We start from the raw sequence: 26,427 nt of genomic DNA on the forward strand, positions 1-26,427 counted from the left end.
AATTTATCAAAAAGAAACATCAATTATTGCAACTAGAGATTGCATTGTATCTCTATAACCCAAACTAAAATACAAGTAAATTAACTATAGATTCAGACAAACAGCTAAACTTACATAAACAAAAAAAGTTTAATCTCATTCGGTTCTCTTTCTTCTTCAAGGCTATTTAAAGTTTGCTATTGTGTTTTTCATTGTTAATGCTGTCGAAAAATGATGTCTAAATGAGATTGCAGAACAAAATCTCAATATATTTATGACATAATTGTAATGTTATGTACAATAGAACAACTCAAAGGCCATTTCCAAAGACTGACCTACATCCAGTGTCCAAATGCTGCATCAGAAAAACAAAAAACAAATTTGGGTCATTTTGCCAACACTGTGCTGGTCAAAAACAAACCCTTATTATCAGTGCTTGTTTTGCAGTTTTTTTATTATTCACTTTGGTACTATTTTCACATGTAAGGTGTACATTTTTAAAACTCCATAATGTTTGTAATAGTATCTATCCAGTGTGTTTTCAAAAGGTGTGATGAAGTCATGAGGTTTTTACTAGAACAGAGTAAATGTTATCGCTGTGTCACATGACTGAATCTACTGAAGCTGACATTTATAAGGGTGTTACAGTAATGTGGCAGTCTCTACCATGGTAATCTGTTTACAGTATCACATGGTTTACATACTGTCATATAAAATTCTGTATTTGATGCCATCTGTCTCTCTTCTTCTGATCTGATCAATCTGATGTTACACAGACTGTTTCTTCTCCCTTGTACTCTATCCTCCACTGTTTACAAAGTTTACAAGTCTGGTTCACTATCCTTGTAGGGACTCTCCATAGACGTAATGGGTTTTATATCCCCCAACCCTAAACCTACCCATAACCCATCACACAAAATTTTCGGCATTTTTATCATTTAATATGTTTATTAATCCACTGCTGGCTGGTCCCCACAATGTGATCCTAGGTTTTACTATCCCTGTAAAAAACACTTCTTTTGCGTCGTGAAAAGGATACTTTGTCATTTCGTATGCCGTACTAACACAATTGAGAACATGCAGAAATGTTTGAAAAAAGTGTACTTTTGATGATCTGTTGTGATATTAGTTCTAAGATTTTTGAAAAATTACCAATTGCTTGTGAAAATTGAGCCAAAGCAATTAAAAAAATGTAATTTAAAATTAAGAGAGAGAGAAAAAAACAAGAACATGTAAATGACATTGTTAGTGACTCGTACATCAAACATGACAGAAGAATAATTAGGTTATTATTATTGTTTGCATTCATTATTTAATTGAAGTCAAATAAACTAAACTAATTATATATATATATTAATTATTATATTTTGAAAAATAATGCAAATAAAAACTTTATTCTCTGCATTCCATCAACTTGTTTCAGAGTAACTGCTATCAGTTATAAACACAAACACATTACTCAAATTAATATTAACTAAATTCTGAAGATTAAATTAATATTTCTTAACTTTCTGAATGTTATTAATTCATATAATTACTATTAATATTTAACATCAAACTGGTTTCTTACATTTTCTTTACACAAAGGTCAAATTCAGTGCATTTTCCTGCCCTCTTTTGATTGACAGGATATCTGCCCTGAATATCAGCTGTTTATAAACTATCTGATGATAGTGTGAAAATTTGCCTTTATCGGCCATTACCAATTATTGGCCGGTATATCGGTGCATCTCTAATATATATATATATATATATATATATATATATGCAATGTTTAGTAAACTGGAACATAAAGAGTCAAAAATGAAGTCTTTCTCTAGGAGACTGGGAGATTTTCCGATATTAAATGACGCAGCATGTTCTGAGTTCATCAGCAGCCTATAAAAGGAGTTGTCAGGGGCTCATACACACACTCACACACACAGCTGAAAGAAAGTCCGGACACATTTGGGCTGCTTTTAGCCGCATTTAGTACTGGATAATGCCGTTTGGGAAAGCGAGGAGAGGTAAGACAGATCTATAACATGCATGCGTCACGACACACACCATCCTGCTCTGAAAATCTTCTCTTTCGATTTTAAATGCAAGTTGACATGAATTAAAGTTTTTCTTGAGGTCTGGGTAGTTTAATGCCCTGTATTTAAGAATGCATGCAATCTCATCCCTGTCAGCAAAAAATTTCTACAAGCTTTCCATATCAGATAACAGACGGTAAACGTGGCGTTTTGCCCTTTATATGTCTGTGGTGCTGCTGAACTGTGGCGAACGAAACAACATAAGTGACAGAGGCGTGTGTTTATTTAGACGTCGCGAAATGACAAACTAGACGGAATAATTTATCCGAATTTCGAATCACAAATGTGGTTTTCATCGTTTTTTTTTTTTTGTTTTTTTTTAAGAATTTATTTCTCGCACCGTTTTATTCCGTTAGACGACAGAGAAAATGTCTGATTTTAGCGTTAATAATTTCTCATATTAAATTAGCATCTTACAGCTCTGTCTCTCTCTCGTGCTCCACATCATCACCATTACCATGACAACCAGAAAGAGCATGACTGCATGTTTATATCCGACCGGGCGGCCGGGAAAATGAGCTTTATTCATTATTAATGACTAATAATTAATAATAAATAATTAATAACTAATTAGTTGCTGTACAGACCCTCTGATAACTTTTCCCCCATGCAGCTCTACATTTGGAGAGGCTCTTCAGGTGTACTGCTGCTCATGGCCATGGGTTGATGAGAACGAAAGCAAAATCACGTCAGGGTGTGGCTAGGGTGACCAGTCCCGAAATTGGGAGCTTTGTCAAGCGTCCCGCAAGACGTAAGCAGTGTCCTGCATTTTAATTACATATTATTATTTTAATTATATTATTTCCCCCCCTTAAATTACAATACCACAGTAAGAAATAAGATAGTAAAACTGCGACTGGCATTTACAAATCCATTTGCGCAGCCGTCATGGTGTAGCTAGAGCGGGAATACAGTGCAGTGTAGAGAGAATTGATTGTTGATGACAAATGGACCGAGAAAAGGAATCAGTGTGGACCTCATCAAAAGTCATTAAAGGGTTAGGTCACCCAAAAATTAAAACAATGTCATTAATTACTCACCCTCATGCCGTTCCACACATGAAGATGAAATCAAATGAAGATATTTTTGATAAAATCCGATGGCTCAGTGAGGCCTTCATAGCCAGCAATGACATTTCCTCTCTCAAGATCCATTAATGTACTAAAAATATATTTAAATCAGTTCATGTGAGTACAGTGGTTCAATATTAATATTATAAAGCGACGAGAATATTTTTGGTGCGCCAAAAACAAAACAAAATAACGACTTATATAGTGATGGCCGATTTTCAAAACACTGCTTCATGAAGCTTCGGAGCGTTATGAATCTTCTGTGTCGAATCAGCGGTTCGGAGCACCAAAGTCACGTGATTTCAGCAGTTTGCCGGTTTGACTCGCGATCTGAATCATGATTCGACACGCTGATTCATAACGCTCCAAACCTTCCTGAAGCATGTGTTTTGAAATCGGCCATCACTAAATAAGTCATTATTTTGTTTTTTTTGGCACACCAAAAATATTCTCGTCGCTTTATAATATTAATATTGAACCACTGTACTCACATGAACTGATTTAAATATGTTTTTAGTACATTAATGGATCTTGAGAGAGGAAATGTCATTGCTGGCTATGAAGGCCTCACTGAGCCATCGGATTTCAACAAAAATATCTTAATTTGTGTTCCGAAGATTGACGAAGGACTTACGGGTGTGGAACGACATACATGTGAGTAAAAAATAACATTATTTTCATTTTTGGGTGAACTAACCCTTTAATGTGACAGTAGTTCAACCTTAATGTTATGAAGCGATGAGAATACTTGTGCACTAAAAAAGCCCAACAAAATAACGACTTTATGACAATATCTAGTTAAGGGGCAATTTCAAAACACTGCTTCATGATGCTTCGAAGCTTTACAAATATTTTGTTTTGAATCAGTGGTTCAGACCACCAAAGTCACGTGAAATAGGCTTTCCAACTAATGTAAATCAATATTTACATAGTATAATAGGAGTAAATATATATCTCACATGTCCCCGCAAATCTATGTCCTGCAACAACGCAATAACCACATGGTCACCCTATGTGTATCCAACCAGTGCGAGAGTATAATTGCCCAAAAAAGAAGTGTAATTGCCTAAACCTCCAAAACAATTGCTAATTTCTATTTAAATATAGCCAAAATAGCTCCTTGTTGCAAAACATTAATAAATTAATAAAATTCGCAGCAACAATAAGGAGGTAAATTTGCAAAGTGGGCAGCACATCTTGACAGATACCCAGATAACAGGGAACGTTCTCATAACGTTCTGTCAAGGTTCTCTGAAAGTTATGAACGAACATTCTTCCAGTAACATTAATAGAACATTTGTTCAGTGCTATCTATTGTTCAATAATGTTCTCAAAAGATTAGCACAAAAACATTATTTATACATTGCTGTTCTTAGAACAAAATTCTTGGAACATCCTTAAAACATTTAGAATGAAAACTAACTTCAAATGAATAATGTTGTGTTGGCTCGTTTAAAAGAACATTGGAACTTGGGAAAGTTTTGTATCTTGTCCCAAAGTTATTGTTCCTAACTTTTCTCTGTAATTTATGTAAAGGTTATGCAAGTACAGAAGCCCTGAACCGCAAAAAACTTGGTGGGGAGGAAAAAAAAATAAGACAGGGAATCAATTAAAGAATGCAATAGTTATGTTGACCTACTGTTACAATTTGGTGCTCCAAAATCCCAGAGGTTTATCATGGGAATTTGCGTTCATCCCAGGCTAACCTTTATTGAGGTTAAATTTATTAGACCATAGTAAATAAAACAATTTACAGTGCAAATGTCAGGGGTGTCAAACTTACAGCCCGGTGTCCAATCTGATTTGAACTATAATAAAACATAGAGATGCACTAGTCCAGGGGCCAAAAACGTTTTTAAGTGGGTTTTTTTTATTATTATTCTGGGTTTGCAAACAAACTGCTTTGTAATATTTTCTAAAGATATAAAAATCTAAATAGGTGCTAATATATTGAAATAATAGGACACGGAGTGTCTATTTACAGGAAGTGCAAATAGCGTCCCTTGTTGACAAACACTCTTTACAGTATAGCTCCAATGTCTGGTTGGGCCACTGAAGTTTAAAAAGGGACAGTTGTAATTCGATGTATTCAGTGGCGTAACAATAGCATGTAGGGTTTCAGATTTTGGCTTTTACAGCGATCGCTGCAGGGTCAAATCAGCATTTTGCAGAGCTCACCCAATAATAGAGCTCACTCCTATTTTCTCATCATATACATTTTCAATAAAATGAAAATAATGTTCAAAAAGTGTGAACAAGTGTTTAATAATATTAAAAGTGTTCATTGAGTAGGGTTGGTGGAAAGTGGAGGGGTTTTATTCTCACAATAATGCAGCATCCATTTAATAATTTTAATAAATATAATCACTCTATATGATATTATTGCATCCTGTACAAAAATACTGAGGTACAAATAGTATCTGCCAATACCAGCCTACAGCATCTAAATACTATTTACACTATTTAAATAGTATTTACTATTACTACTTTAATACTATTTAAGCTACTTTTACATGGTGTCAATAGAATATATCGCTATTTTCACCTAGTATAAATAGCATATCGTGAAAATGCTGCTATTGTCATTTAGTATAAATAGGATGTATCGGTATTTTCACTTAGTGTAAATAGCATCTACAGTAGGGGTGTCAAACTCATTTTAGTTTGAGGGACGGACTGGAAAGAAATGAATTACCTTCTTCTTATAATAACCTTAGTGCGCTGATAGTTACATTAATATTAAACATATGAACAACAAATTAATTTGCAAGAAAACTGCATTGTTTTTTTGTTTTTTTACAGTGAAAAGACTATTCGATTTTTTAAATAATTTTTTATTAGCATCTATTTAGATTTTTCATGGCCAATTTCAATTTTTATGAGAAGCAAAACGTCTGATTCTGATACTGGTTGCAGATTTTTTTTAAAGCAAATGTATTTGTTGTTTATTTTTTCACAGGCCAAACTGGCCTTAAACAAATATCTCTTTGATATTAGAGGCAAACACTGGCATTTGGATATTAGAGGCATTTTTATCATAGTCAAAGATGTTATGCACATGAGCATGAGCAGTTGTTTTTAATTTAAATTACTGAATAATTTCAAGATTAACAGCAAAAACTAGGTCTGGTCTGACTTTAGCTTTGTGAAATTATGCTACATAACAAAACAAAATCAGCAGACGGACTGAATGAATATTACTACTTTATATGGAGATAAGAGGAAAAGCCATCAAAACATTTCTTAAAACAGTTGCCTTTTCGGAGATATATTCATATCAATCCCACTGTAATATTTATATTATTCTCCCTATTTTTCGCAAACAGTGAGCTTGTGCATGGTACAGTAGTTCCTCTGCTGGCCGGTCTGTTCTCTTTGTGTCCGTATTCAGCGTGTTAAAGTCCTGCTTACATACTTTGTAAATACACAGATGAAATTTTGGGAAAATATTACAAAGCAGTTTGTTTGCAAGCCCAGAATAATAATAATAAAATAAATGTTTTTGGCCCCTGGACTAGTGCATCTCTATGTTTTACTATAGTTCAAATCAGATTGGACACCGGGCTGTAAGTTTGACACCCCTGACATTTGCACTGTAAATTGTTTTATTTACTATGGTCTAATAAATTTAACCTCAATGAAGGTTAGCCTGGGATGAACGCAAATTCCCATGATAAACCTCTGGGATTTTGGAGCACCAAATTGTAACAGTAGTTCAACATAACTATTGCATTCTTTAATTGATTCCCTGTCTTATTCTGCCCTCTAGTGGGTAATATCGAACATGCTGCTAACCCTGCCCAATAAATACTTTTAATGTTATTAAACACTCGTTAGCAGTGATGGGAATAACGGCGTTACTTTTTTCGGTAACGAGTAATCAAACAAATTACTTTTTCTCCCGTTACAACGCCGTTACCGTTACTGGCAAAAAAAATGCCGCGTTACTATAATTGAGCTCTCTGAAGCCCTTTTTAATCTGAGTAGGCTCTCTCTTAGCCATAGGACCTGCAAAGTTTTTTTCTCTGGTGTGTGCTGCGGTTAGTCATACACAAATATAATTTTAAACTGATAATAATGAACGATGCTCTGTGTGTGTGTGTCTGTGAGCAAGCGAGCTGAGCGCAAGCTCAAACCAGAATACCCTTTGTGATATGCTGGATCGAAAATATGGGAAATAAGTTGTTTAGTCGACTAGTAGCTATTCATTTAAACCATTAGTTGACTAATCACATTTATATTAATTTAATTTCTTAAATACTGGAGAGAATAAACCATAATATGAGCGTTTATGTAATAGACACTCAAGCGCATGCATAACGCTTGCCATAAAGAACCGGCAAAAGTAATAATTATGAATGTGACCAAAACAGCAAGGAGACATTTTAATTGTTTATTAATAAAGTAATGTTTTCTGAATCAGTGTCTGCTGCGAAGATGAAGTTGACATTGCTGATTCTCATCATCTCTGCATATACTGGACGTGCCTAGAGAGAGAATGCACATTTCATCCGGATTAGGCTACATAATCAGAGTAGCCTATTTCTTTTCGCTTTTAGATATTTCAAGCTTTCTATAGATATATTTCTCATGTCTGCGAGGCAAGCAGCCTCTGAGTTTCGGTTCTTTAGCCTGTAAGACGCGCTCCAGTTCACGCGCCAGTGATCGCGCCCGCGCCTGCCACGAGTCTGCTATATTTGCTTCTTATTTATTAAATCCAGGCAATTGATTGATGAAACATTGATTAAAATTAAGATACAATTTTTACAAAACGAAATTCACTTTAAAGAGAGGCTTTCTATAAAACAAAACTTAATGAAGTGGTCAGAATCGTGTCTGACCCACTCCATGTCTCCCGATATATTGCGCATCTTATGATGCATCTTACTCACGGTGTTCACTTTTCATAATCAAGTAAATGAATTTAAAACATAACATATGACTATTTAAACATAAATATGAAACTACATTTTCTTTAATGGCTACCAACGCGTATAGTACAGTACAGAGAAATTTCATGTCGTGAGGAAGAGCGGATCATGAGTCACGAGTCGGATCAAGAATAATTTATTCTTAGACTTATATTTAATATTGGGGGCATTCAAGTTATTTGACATATTTAAAAAAAAAAATTAAAGTAACGCAATAGTTACTTTCCCTGGTAATTAGTTACTTTTATAATGATGTAACTCAGTTACTAACTCCGTTACTATTTGTGAGAAGTAACTAGTAACTATAACTAATTACTTTTTTAAAGTAACGTGCCCAACACTGCTCGTTAGGCAGGTTATTTGCACTTTTATAACATTGTTTTAATTTTTATTGAAAATAAATGCCTTTTTTGATATGTGATGTGAAACTAGAGAAGAACGAACTCGCAAAAGGCGGATTCGAAACCGTGGCGATCGCAGTAAAAGCTAGACTGGCGGTCCAATACTTTAGCGTTGCGCCACTGGGGATGTTGATAAGTGCACGTCCTTTATCATACTTGATAGATAATAAAGAGTTATTATGTTGAAATAACGAGATATTATGTCATTATAACGACTTATTATGTTGAAATAACAAGATATTATGTCGTTATAACGACTTAATATCTTGAAATAACGAGATATTATGTCAATATAATGACTTGTTATGTTGAAATAACGAGATACGTTTTCGGGGTTTTTTTCCCTCCCCACCAAGTTTTTTTTTTTTTTTCACCATGCGGTTCAGGGCTTCCGTAATGCAAGTGCTAGAATTAAACATTTTCAAAACAATGTTTGTGAAAATACCAGATATTGTCATTAGTATTTGATGAATTTCTCATAATGTTGGCAGAAAACTTTTTTTGAACATTATTCTTTGATTGTCCTTTAAATATTAGGTATCATTAACTTTATGGCTAAACAATAAAAAATGGCTTAAAGTTGGATGCTAAACAGGTCATGTGTGTCCACAGTACAGTGTTAAACTGAAGACGTGCTGGAATTTATTAGATAATTAAGTGATGATTGAGTATGAGTGATGACTCTGAGGCAAAGCGGAACAAACACTTGAAGTCACCATTATGGTTATCAGTGTTTCTCGTAAATGGGTTCTTGGTTCTTGTTTGTTTTGTTTGATTTTCTCTGGCTGCTTTAATTGTGTGTTCGGAAAATATTTTTACTGCGTCAGAGGAAGTCGAGACAGAATAACATATCAGTTGATGTTGACTGTTACTTAATGTCGTTGTGAAGTAGTCTCTTTCACTGATCGGAAGTCTAATCACTGATCAGAACTACTGTGAAAATCAGACTTTCTGAAAAACAAAAAACATGTTGTGAACAAGAAGTAAATAACTATGGTGTTAGTTAAACTCTCACGGACATCAACAATCAGCATAAGAAACACAACAATGGTGACATGCTTCATGCCAGCATACAAAACTCATTCATGGCTCCCAGCGTGCATTGCAGCATGAATAAATTATGCAACTGAATTCTTTTACTACTTAGATTTGAATATTTTTTGATTGTCACCATTGTTGAGGAATGTATGAGAGTTGATATATGCTAAATAAGGCTGGGTAAAAAAAAATATTGACTCCTCGATTTTAATCGATTCTCATTTTTACGAACCGTAAAAGAATCGATCCCAAGAATCGATTAGTCTAGTCTGTTTTCAGTTGATGAATGAGCAGAATAAGTAGCGCCTCCCATCCAATAAATCACAATAATCTTTGTGCTTTGCTATTTGTGATATGAAGCAAAGTCTCAGATTTCAAATGATGTCCATCTTATCATGAGATTCAAAAAATAAATAGCGTTTTGGCGCTGTTTAATGTGGCGTGACAGATCGCTTTAGCGCCTCAGTTAAAGAGATCATCATGTGATCATCCTCTCCTCCGCTTTAATACCAGTTACAGCACAAAATACACATGCATGAACATCTGAAGGTATGTTAAAATATACAGTACAACTTAACGAAATCTGTATCATGTCTCGTGAAATCGCTCAATCAGTGTTTCAACCTCGGAAAGACTCAATAAAACAGCTTGTAAACAATGTCACGTAACGTCACATTTACCTCAGAAAAACATATTCAGTGACCATAAACTCATTAGTCAGATAGAAAAGTGCTCTAGAAAGCAACATTCTGATAAATATAGCTATGCACCGTTACATATTCATAATAATTTTTAATGTTCTTCCATATTTAATGCATGTTTGAATAAATCAGTTATGACAGCCACGATTTAAATGTTTATATTTCAAAAAAACGAATTGGAGTAGAAATATGATTATTTAATTCTAAACTTTATTTATAATAAAAACATCATTGAGTGTAATTTAAGTGTTTGTATATAAATACATTAATTTAACCTTCAATATTATCATAGTAGTACCAACTGACTCCCATGTGTAGTTTACAGCATTATTTACAGATTTTTTCCTCTAGAAAATATTCCATGTACTGTAACTGAAATACTACATCCAAAATAATCGAAATCGAATCGAATCAAGCATGTGAATAGTAATCGAATCGAATCGTGAAAATTGTGTCAATACCCAGCCCTAATGTTAAATGCATCTCAACTTTTGCGCCAGATAATGTTTTTGGAAGATCTCCTCAGTGCTACAACTGATCTTTCTATTATTACAATGGCTGAATTTATTACCTTTTTTATTACCTCTTTTATATACTTATTAAACTACAGAAAAGCAGTCACTTGATAGTCATTAAAGCAGACATGTCAATCTGCTTTTTCATCTTTCTATTTCTTGAGCAATGCACAAATGTTCACTGACAACACTTGCAATTGCTGAATAAGAAGTAAGTTAACAAAAGTCACGGGTCAGGAACCCAACTAAAGCAAACACTGATCACAATCATGGTGACATTGTTCTTGGCATGTTACAAATCAACGTTCCTATAATGTGGAGTTGTTAGTAAAAACTAACATTAACCTTAATTAATACTAACCTTAAAAATATGTTCCACTAACATCAAGAAAACTGGACATTTTAATGCTTCTATACGTTTGGAAAACGTTCTTAGAACAAACATTTGTTAGTTGGACAACCACCATTGTGGCACTTCCACGCCAATATTCAGACACAAGGATTTATTTCTTTGAAGTATTTATAATGTTAATGTCTTAATTTGTACATTCACTGTTGTTTACTTTCTGCTTTCAGAAGACGACCTTGAAATTAGTGAAGAAATCAGAAGTGATGAAAACATAGCTGATGAAGATCCTAAATCACAAAGCCAGAAAAAAACCCACAAAATCAAAATACACAAACATATTAAAATGAAAAACCCTATGAAACATAAAAAGAATTCCAAACCTGAAGATGCTGCCACCCCTGAAACAGTATTAGGTAATTTGTTTTTGTTGGTTTGTTATCTTGTTGTCTACATTGTTACATGTTCTATTTATGAAATTCTAAGTTAGTGACGCTCAGTTTGGAGTTTCATTTACAGATCATTAGCACTATATATAACCTTTAATGTTTGTAGCTTTAACTAATGTACTGTGCACACAGAGGTTAATATTATTGAAAAAATACTTGGATCTGAACAATAAACATTTAACAGAAATACCTATCAAAATAGTGATCATTGGCTTTACAAGAGCATCATAAAATTCTGCCAATATTGCACTGTTGTGGCACCATCTCTCGTGTCGGTCAGCATCTACAGTACAGTCCAAAAGTTTGGAACCACTAAGATTTTTAATGTTTTTAAAAGAAGTTTCGTCTGCTCACCAAGGCTACATTTATTTAATTAAAAATACAGTAAAAAACAGTAATATTGTGAAATATTATTACAATTTAAAATAACTGTGTACTATTTAAATATATTTGACAAAGTAATTTATTCCTGTGATGCAAAGCTGAATTTTCAGCATCGTTACTCCAGTCTTCAGTGTCACATGATCCTTCAGAAATCATTCTAATATGCTGATTTGCTGCTCAATAAACATTTATGATTATTTTCAATGTTGAAAACAGTTGTGTACTTTTTTTTCAGGATTCCTTGATGAATAGAAAGTTCAAAAGAACAGCATTTATCTGAAATACAAAGCTTCTGTAGCATTATACACTACCGTTCAAAAGTTTGGGGTCAGTAAGAATTTTTATTTTTTTTAAAAGAAATTAAAGAAATGAATACTTTTATTCAGCAAGGATGCATTAAATCAATCTATAATGTTACAAAAGATTAGATTTCAGATAAACACTGTTCTTTTGAACTTTCTATTCATCAGATAATCCTGGAAAAAAATATTGTACACAAATATTTTGTACAATTGTACACATTAAATGTTTCTTGAGCAGCAGATCAGCATATTAGAATGATTTCTGAAGGATCATGTGACACTGAAGACTGGAGTAACGACGCTGAAAATTCAGCTTTGCATCACAGGAATAAATTACTTTGTGAAATATATTCAAATAGAAAACAGTTATTTTAAATTGTAATAATATTTCACAATATTACTGTTTTTACTGTATTTTTAATTAAATAAATGTAGCCTTGGTGAGCAGACAAAACTTCTTTTAAAAACATTAAAAATCTTAGTGGTTCCAAAATGTTTGGACTGTACTGTATGTAGGGTTGGAGTACCAGTGATATGCATTGGCAGAGCCTCTTTGTAAAGGTAAAATGAAGTCTATTAAAGACTCCATTAACAAGAGTTTTAATTAGAGCTTGTAAATGAGAGAATATAAGTCAAGTTTCTTATGTTTCATTTTCTGATTTACACTTTAGCTTTGGACCTTGATGCCAATGACAGCACAACAGATTTCTTTGGTTCTCCTGAAGAGGAAAGTCAAAAACAGACAATCAGAAACAAAATATCCGAAAGAATGAAAATTCCTGACTTCATGAAAAGGCAGAAGAATCCAAAATCCCCTGAAACTCCATCAGGTAATAGACCATCTTTTCATGTATTCAAAATGTACAAGGGTTTTCAAACTGGGTTCTAAAATCCCAGCAATATAAAAAACTATCTGTATTACCATTTATACATTATATCTTCATTTTGCATTGAATATTTTTTAAACAGAATAACCAAATATATTTTAGTAGGGGTCATATTAGAGGGTCCTTGGGATCAAAGAGAAAACCCCAGCTATACGACACACAAAGGGAATTAGCAGGAACAGAGGTTAAATTTCTGTCTTCTCACATACTGCAGTGGACCTGGATTTCAATGGGAACCTTGAACAGAACCGTCTGGTTAAAGCACAGCAGCTGCTTGTGGAAGCTGAGGAACGTCTCTTCGGTTCAAATGAAGTGGCCAGGGCAGAAGAAGAGGAGGACAAGCTGCAGACAGACTATGAGAACTTTCATGTGCGACTGAGGATAGTCATCAATGACTCTTTCAATGAGGACAACCAGGAGACACTCAGGAGTGCTTTGACTTCAATACTTCAAGAGGAGGCACAGGACAGACGCTGGGCAGATGTGGCTGTGGATGAGCGTCCAATATGGAGGCCCACAAAGTGCAGACAGATGCATGACGTGCTACTCCAGACAATCGTGGAGGAACGAATGAAGACTGGAGATGAACAGGAGAATAAAGCAGACCAGCTTTCTACCTCCCTGAAGAGAGAGGTGTGTCGAATGGGCAAACAAGTCCAAAAAGATCTGCTCAGAGTGGTCCGAAATCTGAGAGAATGTTACCCACCAGACTTTGACATCTGCAGAACATATGCTCGACTCTACCATCAAACCTTCTCCACCAGACTCCAGGAGCTTGCCAGAACCAGTGTCGATTTTGAGGATTGCCTCTATATATTGAGTTGGATTGTCAATTACTACCCAAAGTAAGGGCATATTACTGTAGCATTTTCAAAATCATGGCCTATTACTTCATAAATTATTCAACATTTTCAAACACAGTTTCAGAAATGTTAATATTCTTTAATATTGTTTTTCTTAGAGATGTATTAAAACACAAAGAGCTAGAGGAGCACATCAACAATTCATCACTTGGACCTTTGTTACCTGAAGAAGATCTTAAGAGATTGGAGGAACAATACTTCTCATATAAAGAGGTGATTCAGTACATGGCTGACCTTATTAGAAAATGATTAAAGGAATAGTTCATCCAAAATGAAAACTATCCCATGATTTATTCACCCTCAAGCCATCCTAGGTGCATATGACTATCTTCTATCAGATGAACACAATCACAGATATATTAAAAAATATCCTGGCTCTTCCCAGCTTTATAATGGGAGTGAATGGGGGGGCCTGATTTTGAAGCCAAAAAAAGTGCATCCATCCATCTGAAGCGAAGCGATGGGTTTTTGTAAAAAAAAAAAAAAAAAAAAAAAATCCATTATTAATCCAATTATCCATATTTAAAACTTTATTAACTATAATAACTAGCTTTCGGCAGACAGCCGTACGCATCGATTTATGGCAGAAACGTAACCTCTGAACAGGCGCATAACGCATTGACAAGCGCAGCTTTGACAGAGGATAAGGCAAAACAAAGCACCGTTCCCGAATTAGAAATCTAAAATGAGAATTTTTAAAGAGAAATGTCTGAGGATTTTGATATAAGAGAAGCTTGAGTTTGTTGCCCAGCCCTATTTGTTTGAACCGCGAGAAGCTTCTGATACTCCTACATCCTATGTTATACATAGCATTATGGGTTCATCTTTTGGCACAAGTTGATTTGCTCAGTATGCATATGGCCGTCTGCCTTAAGACCTGTTCACACCGGGACGAATATCGTGCGCGATTTTCGCCGACGTTTAACGCCTCGTGACTAAACAACGGGCGCCAATGTGAGTGTGCACACCGACGCGAAAAACGCGAGGCGTAATGCTCGTAATGGGGCGTCTGATTTACATGTTAAGTCAATGTAAACGCGCATCTAGGTGTCCTGCGGCGCGAATCGGTCGTTGACGCGCGAATAGAGCGGCGCGAATTGAGTGTTCACGCGGCTGACGCGCGAATTGAGCGTCTGACACCCAAACGCCCGAGTTGAAAAATCTGAACTTTGGCGTAAATTCGCGGCGCGTTAACCAATCAGGGACTCTGCTTTGGTAGTAACGTGTTTATGATGTGATCAGTGGTGGAGACCAGAACAAAGATGTCGCTGTGTGTGGCCACCACTCTATGATGTCTCATTATATTTTTATCGAGACAGGAATAAAAAGGACCTTGCCTGGAAGAGAATAAGCGAAGAAATAGGACAATCTGGTTAGTTGTAAAACTTTTTGCATGATTTTAGCCGTTGATACTAGCCCACCTTCTAGCTAGCAAAAGTCGGCCGGCATAACCGAGTTAAATTGCCGCTACAGGTTTCCAACTGACGAGATTATGTGTTTATTCAGAGGATCTGTGCAGAAAGAGATGAAAGCCCCTCCCATGACGCGAATTCGCGTCTGAACACACTTTGTTTAGACGCGCGAATTGAGCGAATTTTACGCGTGTCTGAAGCGTCTGACTTCAAAATGTTCAAGCGTCCAACTAGACGCGTCTGGCGCGAATTTGACGCCCCAGACGCGTTCGGTGTGAACGCAGCATTAAAGCGTCATTTTTTAAAAAACGCCTCGGGTTCGTTTTTTTGGTTTGACGCGCCGTGTTAAAAACTGGCCGACCAATGAGATTGGTGCTTTTGTTCACGTGCCTGGAGCTGCTGAAGTTACAGTAAAACGTGGCGCTCAAGCACAAAACAGTCTTGCCGAGCACACAAGACGACGAAGAGAAAGTAAGTAGACGAGGAAGACCCCTACAAACTATCCCTGCGTCTCAAACAGCTCCCTAGCTTCCTAGGTCGTGTATCAGTATACCATTTAAATGAATGTGGCCTACTCTCTGATCAGTGCCCTGACTAGTGAACTAGGGAGCTGATTGAGACGCACGCTATGGGTGCTCTGCCAGTTCTTGGCCACACCAATAGATGTGTATTATTTCTGTATTTTTGCTGTTTTTTTTTTTTTCTTTTACATTCAAGAAATATAGTTGAGAATGTCTATTTCATAAATGTTTATTTGTACTACTGTTTCTGACTACCATCTCTCATATATGCCATTTAATATCTGCATTTTTATCTTCTTTAACTTTATTAATATCATAAATATGTTTTATTTGCACAACCGTTTTAAGCACAAGCGCCACATACTGTCAGGGAGTGAATTTGCACGTTCACTCTGCGCATCGCCAGTGAAAATCGCTTGGGTGTGAACACAAAAAACGCCTCGAAAAACGCTGGCGATGAACGCGTGCGATATTCGTCCCGGTGTGTACAGGCCTTTAAGTTTAGTTATTTTACATTATAAAGTTTTAAATGGGTACATTTTTCTTACAAAAACCCATCGCTTTGCTTCAGAAGGCCTTTATTAACCCCCTGGAGTTGTATGAATTACTTTTACAATGGATGAATTTTTTTTTTTTTTTTGCTTCAAAATCAGTCCCCCCTATTCACTGCCATTATAAAGGCCTATACACACCGGAACGAATATCGCACGCGTTTATCGCCAGCGTTTTTTGTGTTCAAACCCACGCGATTTTGACTGGCGATGTGGAGAGTGAACATGCAAATTCACTCCCTGACAGTATGTGGCGCTTGTGCTGAACGGTAGTGCAAATAAATATATTTATGATATTAATAAAGTTAAAGAAGATAAAAATGCAGATATTAAATGGCATATGATATGAGAGATGGTAGTCAGAAACGGTAGTGCAAATAAACATTTATGGAATAGACATTCTCAACTATATTTCTTGAATGTAAAAGAAGAAAAACAACAAAAATACAGAAATAATACTCATCTATTGGTATGGCCAAGAACTGGCAAAGCACTCATAGCGTGAGTCTCAATCAGCTCCCTAGTTCACTAGTCAGGGCACTGATCAGGGAGTCGGCCACATTCATTTAAATGGTATACTGATACATGACCTAGGAAGCTAGGGAGCTGTTTGAGACGCAGGGATAGTTTGTAGGGGTCTTCCTCGTCTACTTACTTTCTCTTCGTCGTCTTGGTATCAATGTGTGCTGTTTTGTGCTTGAGCGCCACCAAGTCGTGTTTTACTGTAACTTCAGCAGCTCCAGGCACGTGAACAAAAGCACCACTCTCATTGGTCGGCCAGTTTTTAACGCGGCGCGTCAAACCAAAAAAACGAACCCGAGGCGTTTTTAAAAAAATGACGCTTTTACGCCTCGCGTTTTTCGCGTCGGTGTGCACGCTCACATTGGCGCCCGTTGTTTAGTCACGAGGCGTTAAACGTTGGCGAAAATCGCGCGCGATATTCGTCCCGGTGTGAACAGGCCTTAAAGCTTGGAAGAGCCAGGATATTTTTAAATATATCTCCAATTGTGTTTGTCTGAAAAAAAAAGTCATACACACCTAGGATGGTTTGAGGGTGAGTAAATCATGGGGTAATTATCATTTTTGCGTGAACTATCCCTTTAAATCAGCAGTAAACTTTATTTCAGCATAACACAATTGCATAATATAACAGATTTTTATACCATGTCTACTGATACAAACCACCACGCCACAACGACTCGAGGCTGCCAGCAAAATCCATTAATCCCGTTGTCAGTAGTACAAATGCGTGTAGTGCATCAGAAACATGTGGAGCATCCAATTTAGACAGCATCATTGATTATATTGAGCTCTATTTGCTTTTTACCAGACAAGCTGCTCGTATCTGATGTTCTTATTACTCACATATCAGTGACTGCTTTAGTTTGTAGCCTAACCTGTTGCTTATTTTCTCACCCTAGAACGAGATCAGAAAGTGGTTATCCAATGCTTTTGAGAAAGAAGTGAAAAAATGGAATGATGGCATCGAACCAGAGATCATGGATGGATACTACTCCAGTAACCTTGCTGTAGATGTTTTACCAGTAGGTTAATGGCTCTACTCACTCTGTAACCATCATCTTAATTTATTTATGCATGTTGGAATCGTCAAACAAAATCAAACCTATTTCCTCAAAAAATCTTTTTTGTTTTATAGCTTGTTGATGCGGCTGTGAGAGAAGTCAACTCGCTTTTAGGCAATGAAAGTAAAGCCTGGAGTCTTCTGTGCCAGCTGGACAGCTCTCTTCTGAGGTAGATAATTAGTCACCATCTCTGTCACATTTTCATTGCATTAAAATAAGACTAACATGCTCTCTCCTTTTTTCAATGGCAGCTACAAGACAAATCTAGAAGAACTTGTCAAAAGAAAACAAGAGCACATTCCTAAAACTCTCAGTGCTAATCTCGTTAACATTTACCTGTTCAGGTGAGTTTGATTGATTAATTATATTTCTACCTTACCTCAGCAGTTGTAAAATGTCTATATTTTTAAAGGTGCAGTAAGTGATTTATGAGAAACGCTGTTGAAAATTTAAATCAACACCTGAACAAACAATTTTGTGAATATTTGCCCGATGTCTGTTCTGTGTGTGCTGGAACAAAATGTGTTTGTACATAGGCCTGGCTGTGTAAATAAATAGGAGAAAAAAAAAAAAGTGGATTGAACTGAACGGTGGATGGGTGAGAGAGTGAGCAAGTGGGAAATTTGTAGAAAGACTGTAGAACTGTTGTTGTTTAATCACAGTTGATTCACCCATACTTTCACCTGGTTGTTGCCTGTGTTGTATTTCATGTTCGTTATTTTGGGGGTGGAGCAATGAAGGGAGGGATGTGTTTCTTATGTTTGTTTGGGTGTCGATTTTAAATAGTGCATTCAAGTCATGTCAGAAAGATCGTATTTTCAAGTTGAACGCAAATAAATGCCAAGCTCTAGATTTTCTTCGAGGCCCCATCTGTATGAGTTGGGTGTGTGTCAGTGAGAAACATGGTGGAATACCACGATACTTGTAGGTATTTAGCAGTGACATTGTGAGGCTTTTTTATTTACGACAAAATAAGCTAAATGCCTGCAAAAAATATGGTAGCACTGTAATATAACAATACAATAAAGTTGGTGGCTTCCTAAATTAATTAAAAACATAAAAAAGCAAAACACACCTGATGCACATTCTTTGTTCTTTAATTTCTAGAAGAAGAGTTAAAGGGTTAGTTCACCCAAAAATGAAATTTCTGGCATTAATTACTCACCCTCATGTCATTCCACGCCCGTAAGATCTTCGTTAATCTTCAAAACACAAATTAAGATATTTTTGATAAAATCCAATGGCTCAATGAGGCCTCGTTGCCAGCAAGACAATGCCCAGAAAGCTACTAAAGACATATTTAAAACAGTCATGTGACTAAAGTAGTTCAACCTTAATATTATTAAATTGAGGAGAATACTTTTTATGCGCCAAAAAACCCAAAATAACTACTTTATTCAACAATATCTAGTGATGGGCGATTTCAAAACACTGCTTCATGAAGCTTCGAAGCTTTACGAATCTTTTGTATCGAATCAGTGTTTCGGAGCGTGTGTCATACCGCCAAAGTCATGTGATTTCAGTAAACTTCGTTACATCATAAGTGTTTAAAAATTTCAATGGTTCACCACTGGGGGGCGTGACTTTAGCAGTTTTATACACACTCCGAACTACTGATTCGAAACGAAAGATTCGTAAAGATTTGTAAAGTTTCGAAGCTTCAAATTAATGACAGAATTTTCATTTTTGGGTGAACTAACCCTTTAAACCTTGCTGTATTTTTGTGTAGTTAATTAAGGGAATGTACGCCCAGACAAAAAAAAGTGACTTGAAAGCATTTGACATCGTAAACACGACTTCAAAATTCGCAAATACGGACTTGAAAGCAGCAAAATATCAACAGTGTTTCTGTCACGTTAATTTCAGTTTTCATGGACATTCAGTTTGGTTTTCATTTGTCACATGTTGCTTTGTTTGTGTTCCCGCCTGTCTTCCGCCTCCATAGTCAATGTCATTATGAGTTCACGTTTGTCAGCTGTGTATCATTTAGCACCTTGTTATCTGCACTACTTAAGTTCCTGCCTTTCTTTTGTTCTTCGTCCGGTCTCGTAGCTAGTTATGTGTATGTACCCTGATGCCTGTTCTGATTCCTGTATGGATTTTTATATTAAATTGTGTTTGAACTTGATTCGTCTTTGTCCTCATCTGCCTGAGCACACAGCGTTACAGTACAGTACAAACATGCAACCATTATTTCTCTATATCCTCAGGGATTATATACAAAAACCAGAACATAATTTCTCAGAAGACACTAGAACCGCCTGCCTGTCGACATTAGCAGACCTCAAAAACATCTGTCACAAATACTTCCTCAGTCGAATTTACACAGAACTGAAGGTTAGTAAACAACAAAATCCTTGAAAGTCCCTGTTTACCTGGAGATACTGCCCTGATGAACATCTCATTTTTCTGTCCCATCTGTTTGATCTCATTTATTGTTAGATGACCAATGATGAAGTGTTTAATATAAAGTATATAGTTGTCCAGATAACAGAATGTAGAGGTCAGCATTTGATACTACAGCAAGTTCATAAACTTTGATTTAGCCAAGTATTTCCTGCATCAACATCCTTGTTGGTCTGGGAACAGCCAATTTAGATGTTTGCATGAACCTTGATTTTAGGAATGTCCAGGGCCAGCACAGATGTACTTACTGGGAAAATAGCATTTTTTCCATGTTTGTAATGCTTCTTTACTATTAATATATTAAATTAAATCGTACATTTTGGCAGTAACCAGACTTGTTTGTTTGTACAGCCGCTGTACCGTAAGCTGTGGACTCAAGCCTGGTTTGCCGGACATTCTGAGGTTGTGGAGGAGCTGATGAAGGCGCTTGAGGAAAGCATGGATCAATTCAAAGAGCTAAAGCCTGTCTGCCGAGAGGTCAGAATCACTTTTGCTGCAAATTTTATTGCTTGACAGTCTTATAACGAGAGATGCACCGATTGCAATTTTCTTGGCCAATTCCGATTTCCGATTTTTTGTGTTGGCGTGACCTGCCGATACCGTTTTTTCTGATTCCGATTTTCTTTCTAATAACTATAATTGACCACCTCTTTCGCTGCATCCGAAATCGAATACTCCTCTACTATATAGTACGCGAAAAGCAGTATGCGAACAGAGTAGTATGTCCGAATTCATAGTTCATGACTTACTACTTCCAGCTAGATTTTGAGGTGTGCATATGATGGACACTTTACTATCCCATGAAGCCACGGGAGAGGATTTATGAATGGAGTTGAATGGACGTAATTGACGCTGGTAGGTCATGTGACAATAACAACATTAGCGATGCAGTACGTCTGGATTTCATTCATACTACACGCATTCGTACTATATAGAACATACTTTTTCAACAGTTGTGAAGTAAATTTAAATTCAATTGTAGTACCTAATTAACAGTACATGATTTTGGACACAGCCTTTGTCTTTTGTTCTTTGATTAACATGACAGACAGCAGCAGGTTTATTAGGCTGCTGTCACTTTAAGAGTTTATGCACGGATCCAATATACTGTTACACAATATGTGTTATCTTTCTCAACTATTTAACGTTCCAAAACTGACTGTGTTTAACTGAATACTCGCCAAGACGGCGAGTCATTTTTACATAATTTTGTATGTATTTGACCGTTTAAGCACAGTAAGCCACTAATTTTGGCTGTTTGAGACTGAGAAGCAGCTTGTGCGCTTCTCTAATATAGATCAGTGTTGTGCGCGCTTTTGGTGTAAGCACGAAACCTGTGGGAATGACTAAAATTATGCGCAATACAAGCACTATTCAACCAGAGCAAAAATTATTTCCTGCGCCAATGGTAACAAAATGGATCGGATCGGAAAGACGTAAGACTGACCGGCCGGTCACCAATCCAGGCAGGATATTGACCGATTCCAATCCCTGGCTGATCGATCGGTGCATCTCTACCTATAACATGATGCAAATAGACATACTGTATTATCTTACATTGGTCATTGATGTAGCGTTTAAGATTAGGGATGCAAAAGGGTGGAAATTTTCCAGAATCCTTAATTTACCGCCCCTTTGTATCCCTATGTAAGATACAGTTATCGATATATATATATATATATGTTTGAAGATTATGTGTGTGTGTGTGTGTGTGTGTATAGGAACTGCTGGCCGAGCTGCATATAGAAGTAATGGTAGAGTATGTGAGACGAATGATGAAGAGAAAACTGAAACTGAAGGACAAAGAACAGCAAGAAGCAGCTGCTGAGTTCATCTGTCATGACTGCTGTAATATCAGCTCTTTGTTTGCCAAAGTGGTGAGATCACATCCAGACCCACACGTTTGCATATAATGAACATATAAGCATGCATATAAAACGTACAATAGGGATTATCATCCACATTCGAATTGAGCAAGCTCAAATCACAAGTCAAAGTTTAGAAGAAAAAAACAAATCTCTTGGCTCTTGCTTGCAAACACAATCCAACTCCTACTTTTATTGTGGAAACATTTGGAAAAAACGCTGGAATTCCTGGCTCAAACAAAGTGACAAATGTGTTTTTTGTTATTTTCAGATCCTCCAATTTCACTCCTTTACATTTCTGTTCTCTGAATTGTAAATTGATATTGGACTGAATGTTAAATGCTACAAATGTTTTATATATTGAAGCCATTATATATGAGTACATTAATGTTTCAAAAAGAGCAAACTACAATGTTAGGTTTGGTTGTGAATATAGCAGTGAAATGTTCATTTCCAAGTGTTCTCATTGGAAAACTTAAAATAATAATTAAAGCCTTAGAGGCTTAGAGTGTTGAAGGGTTCATTTGTTGAAATGATATGGAATATTTAAACATTTGTGTGCATGACATGCTTACAGTAACATCCAGTAGTCTGGTGCCATTGTTTTAGATAACATGACATTGAGTCCCAGACAAACTATGGACCATTTCAGTGTTTCATTATTCCCTTTGTTTGAAAGGGTATGAATTGAGGGAAAGCAGTGGGAATTTTTTATGTAACAATAAAATTAGTTTTCTAAATCAATTACCATTCTCTTCTCTAGGGATCCAAAGAGGAATGGCTCGATCAAATATTTTCCAAATTATCAGAGATTCTGAGACTGCAGGATCCTGGGAGTTTGCAAATTGAGATTGCAACTCTGGCACGAGACTATCCTGACATTAGGTGAGTCTGTTAGATGTGAGCGAGATGTTTTACCTGAGAGACAGAAACCATAGCAAGACATCTTATTCTCAAATGTCTCGTTCTTAATACAAATAACTATTTATAACACACAATTTTAGTAATGATGTCATTAGCAAAAAGAAAGCTAAACATTCAATCTTCCAGTGTCTTGTTTCATCAATGATCTTCATTCTCCACTAGTGAGCAGCATGTTCTTGCTATCCTGAACCTGAAGACCAACCTTTCAAGCTCAGATCTGCGTAGGATCAAAGGGTGTTTGATTGAAACCCAAGTCACACAGGACTCCCCTGCCTTCTTCTCTAAAGTACTCATCAAACGTTTGTCAACTGTGATCAGTAGTGTAAAGTATTTGAGTAAAAGTAATTAGGTACTGTACTTAAGTTTTTTTTTGGCGTACTTTTACTGAGTATCAAAGATATTAGCAACTTTTACTCTCTACTTAACTACGTTTTTAATTATGTAGATGCACTCTTCACTCCAGTACATTTGTGATGAGTAATGCAATTACTTTAAAGCCCAAAGTATACTTCGGCGTACAACAGCGCATATGCGAGTGACCTGAGTGCTTGAAAACTGCAGTCCACTAGATGTGCATGTGCCAAATTCGTCTTTCCGCTCTTGCGGCCAAAGGAGTATACTTTGAAAAGCTTGTGCGTTCAGCTGTGCGCAAGACAGAGCTGGACGTGGAAAATGAAGTACACCCGGGTCTTAAAGCCCAAAGTATACTTTGGCCGTCCACATGACATAATTCTCGTCATCAGGAGGGTCCGCAAACCCCGTCCACGTGCAGCCCAGCTGAGACCGCACGGAAGGTGCTTGTATAACAAGGCAGGTGCGAGTGACTTTAGCGCTTCAAAACTGCAGTTAACTAGATAGTGTGCACGAACTGAACGCATCTCTTTGTGCTCATGGCCAAAGGAGTTTACTTCGAAAGGCTCGCGCACTCAACAGTGAAGTATACCCCGACCTTTATTACATTTTGCATGGCTCCTAACTTTTTCTGCAGCAGTTTATTTCTGCCATCTTGTGCGCATTGCTCTCACTCACCCTAAAGGTGCAGTAAGAGTCGGTCTCGAACCGAATGCACAACCAATGACACTAAACACTTCATTCTCTAATCGACTGTCAGTGTGCAGTGGTTTACCTGCATAACTATCACTATCTGCTGTTGCACAAACAATGCGAGTAGATGTCTATTTATCGCAGCTGACGCGCAACAAAATGCCTCACGAAAAATACAGTACAGATGATGAACGAACAACAAGGAGGCACAAAAAATGAACGTACAGTACACTACAAAAGAGTAAATACAAAGTGCTCGTTGGTAGTCGCATACAGCACAGCAGCTCCAGTCAATCAAAACCCAGTGTTACTCACATGAGAAGCGGGATCAAAGCAGTTTTCAGGCCTTCCCTCTTAGCTCTCTCCAGCGCTGGAAAGCTTTTCTAATATAAATAGGTCCTAAAGCGCTTGCCCAGGCATAAAGCTTCATTCCAGTGATATTCTTTTGAGCTTTTTTGTATTGTGTCCCATTTCTCGTTCTGCAGGTTTTTTTAAATTATTTTCAAATCTCCCTCTTGCTCGTTCTCTCTCCTCGACCGTCATACGCCCCCTGATGCTGATTGGTTAGACATTTGTTATTGGACTCAGCCCGACTAACTTCCAAACAGTGGATTTTAAAATATCACCGAGTCCCCCTTTAACAGTTTTTCATGTATCCGTTATATTGAAGAGACCTTTCTGAAGAATACTGTTTTCTCTTTTTGAGCACTTGAGCTTAACTGAGACTTGAGTGTTTGTAGATGTTTAAGAGGCTGTTGTCAACCTTGATTCATTGCAATATTGAGTTCAGTTTTATGTTGATTTTAGAGTATAATCATGTAAATGCTCTCCTCATGAATCAGCTGTTTCTTGTTTTTCACTGGGGTGTCTCTTAGCGGTCGAGGACTATTATATCTTTGAGCATAAAATCAGATACTCAAAGACTTTTATTCAAGTTGTATTGGAATTGGTGACTTGTAACATGTAATGGAGTCATTTTTGCTGTAATGTATCTGTACTTTTACTTAAGTATGGTTTTCAGGTACGCTTTACACCTCTGACTGTGACGCGTAATCAGTATTAATATTATATAATATTATTGATGTATTGATATAGTATTTATTATTAAGAAAACTTAGTGGTGTTATTCTGTTAGTTTTTCTCAGATGGTTAACACTGTTCCCAAAAACTAAGGTCAAGAATAATATATTTGCAAATTTGTATTTAATCAGTGACGTATTACAATACGATAAACATCACAATGTGTTCAGATGGATGTGTTGATGATTTTAGAGCACTAACATTGTATAATCAGTTGAGAAAACCTGTGAAAATCAAATGTGAAAAGGTGTATATATATTTATCTCTCAGTGTACAGTGTTTTAGCTTTATTTGAATGAATGTGTGGAGTGACTGAATTGAATGCAGGGGATCGACTGGGGGAAGCAACTGTAATATATTCAGAGAGCAAGAGAGAAAACATGTGGCTTGTAGGAATACATTGTGGATGAAGTTAGCGTGTTAGCTGATACTGTTTTCATAACATATACGCAATAAAGCTCTGAAAATAAAGACAATTATTTAAATGTTCTGTCGATGCATGTATGTTTCATAATGCAGCATATTCACAGACAAACTATCAATTACTGTAAGTCTTCAATGCAAATTGGTAAATATAAAGAAATCCCACTGTCAGAGTATGTTATATGTGGGTTTTTTTGTACCTTTGCTGTCAATGTAAATGTATTTCAACTATAGCAGCTGAATAAAATTTAGTTTTAACGTTGTCATGGAATGAAAGTTGTGATAGTCATGGTCTTTTCTCCTCTGATGTATCCCCGCCCTGACCCTGCGAATCTCGCGCCCTAGATCGCCCCCATCGCTTAGCACAGCGACAGAGATGAACTTTCCCAGGCGCTGGCTCTGCACTGGGGCGCCTCGATCGCTCTCTGGGGATTCCCGCTTACATCATTGAGCAGATGTTCCAAATGTTATTGTTTTGTTTTTCCGCACAAAAAGTATTCGCGTCGCTTCATAAAATTAAGTTTGAACCACTGTAGTCACGGCGACTGTTTTAACGATGTCTTTAGTACCTTTCTGGACCTTGACAGTGGTGGAGGGTTAGTTCACCCAAAATGAAAATTCTGTCATTAATTACATACTCACCCTCATGTCGTTCCACACCCGTAAAGACCTGGATA

General features: G+C 36.6%; 1 protein-coding gene across 2 annotated transcripts; it reads left to right on the forward strand.

Annotated features, from left to right (window-relative positions):
* Window positions 1-1,828: 1,828 nt before the first annotated feature.
* Window positions 1,829-24,579, forward strand: LOC125278932 (tumor necrosis factor alpha-induced protein 2-like). Of its 2 annotated transcripts, XM_048208344.1 has the most exons (14): window positions 1,829-1,985; window positions 2,668-2,805; window positions 11,287-11,472; window positions 12,863-13,021; window positions 13,293-13,923; window positions 14,040-14,154; window positions 17,847-17,969; window positions 18,083-18,177; window positions 18,260-18,352; window positions 20,219-20,345; window positions 20,766-20,891; window positions 22,136-22,291; window positions 23,043-23,164; window positions 23,366-24,579. In XM_048208344.1, the coding sequence occupies exons 1-14, from the start codon at window positions 1,961-1,963 to the stop codon at window positions 23,550-23,552; spliced, it is 2,283 nt and encodes a 760-aa protein (XP_048064301.1). In that variant the 5' UTR covers window positions 1,829-1,960; the 3' UTR covers window positions 23,553-24,579. The 2 variants fall into 2 exon arrangements, with proteins under 2 accessions (XP_048064301.1, XP_048064302.1); XM_048208345.1 differs by lacking the exon at window positions 2,668-2,805 and having other exon boundaries at window positions 1,832-1,985.
* Window positions 24,580-26,427: the final 1,848 nt, after the last annotated feature.

The sequence above is a fragment of the Megalobrama amblycephala genome, linkage group LG11 (assembly GCF_018812025.1).
Source record: "Megalobrama amblycephala isolate DHTTF-2021 linkage group LG11, ASM1881202v1, whole genome shotgun sequence".
In the NCBI taxonomy this organism is placed as follows: Eukaryota; Metazoa; Chordata; class Actinopteri; order Cypriniformes; family Xenocyprididae; genus Megalobrama; species Megalobrama amblycephala.

What these genes read in the sequence shown, in the direction of transcription:
- LOC125278932 (XM_048208344.1), top strand. Translation starts at nt 1,961, where the DNA reads ATGCCGTTTGGGAAAGCGAGGAGAG. An exon ending in GTTTGGGAAAGCGAGGAGAG is followed by an intron (nt 1,986 to 2,667) that starts GTAAGACAGATC and finishes TCCCCCATGCAG; the next exon opens with CTCTACATTTGGAGAGGCTC. An exon ending in CGAGACTATCCTGACATTAG is followed by an intron (nt 23,165 to 23,365) that starts GTGAGTCTGTTA and finishes ATTCTCCACTAG; the next exon opens with TGAGCAGCATGTTCTTGCTA.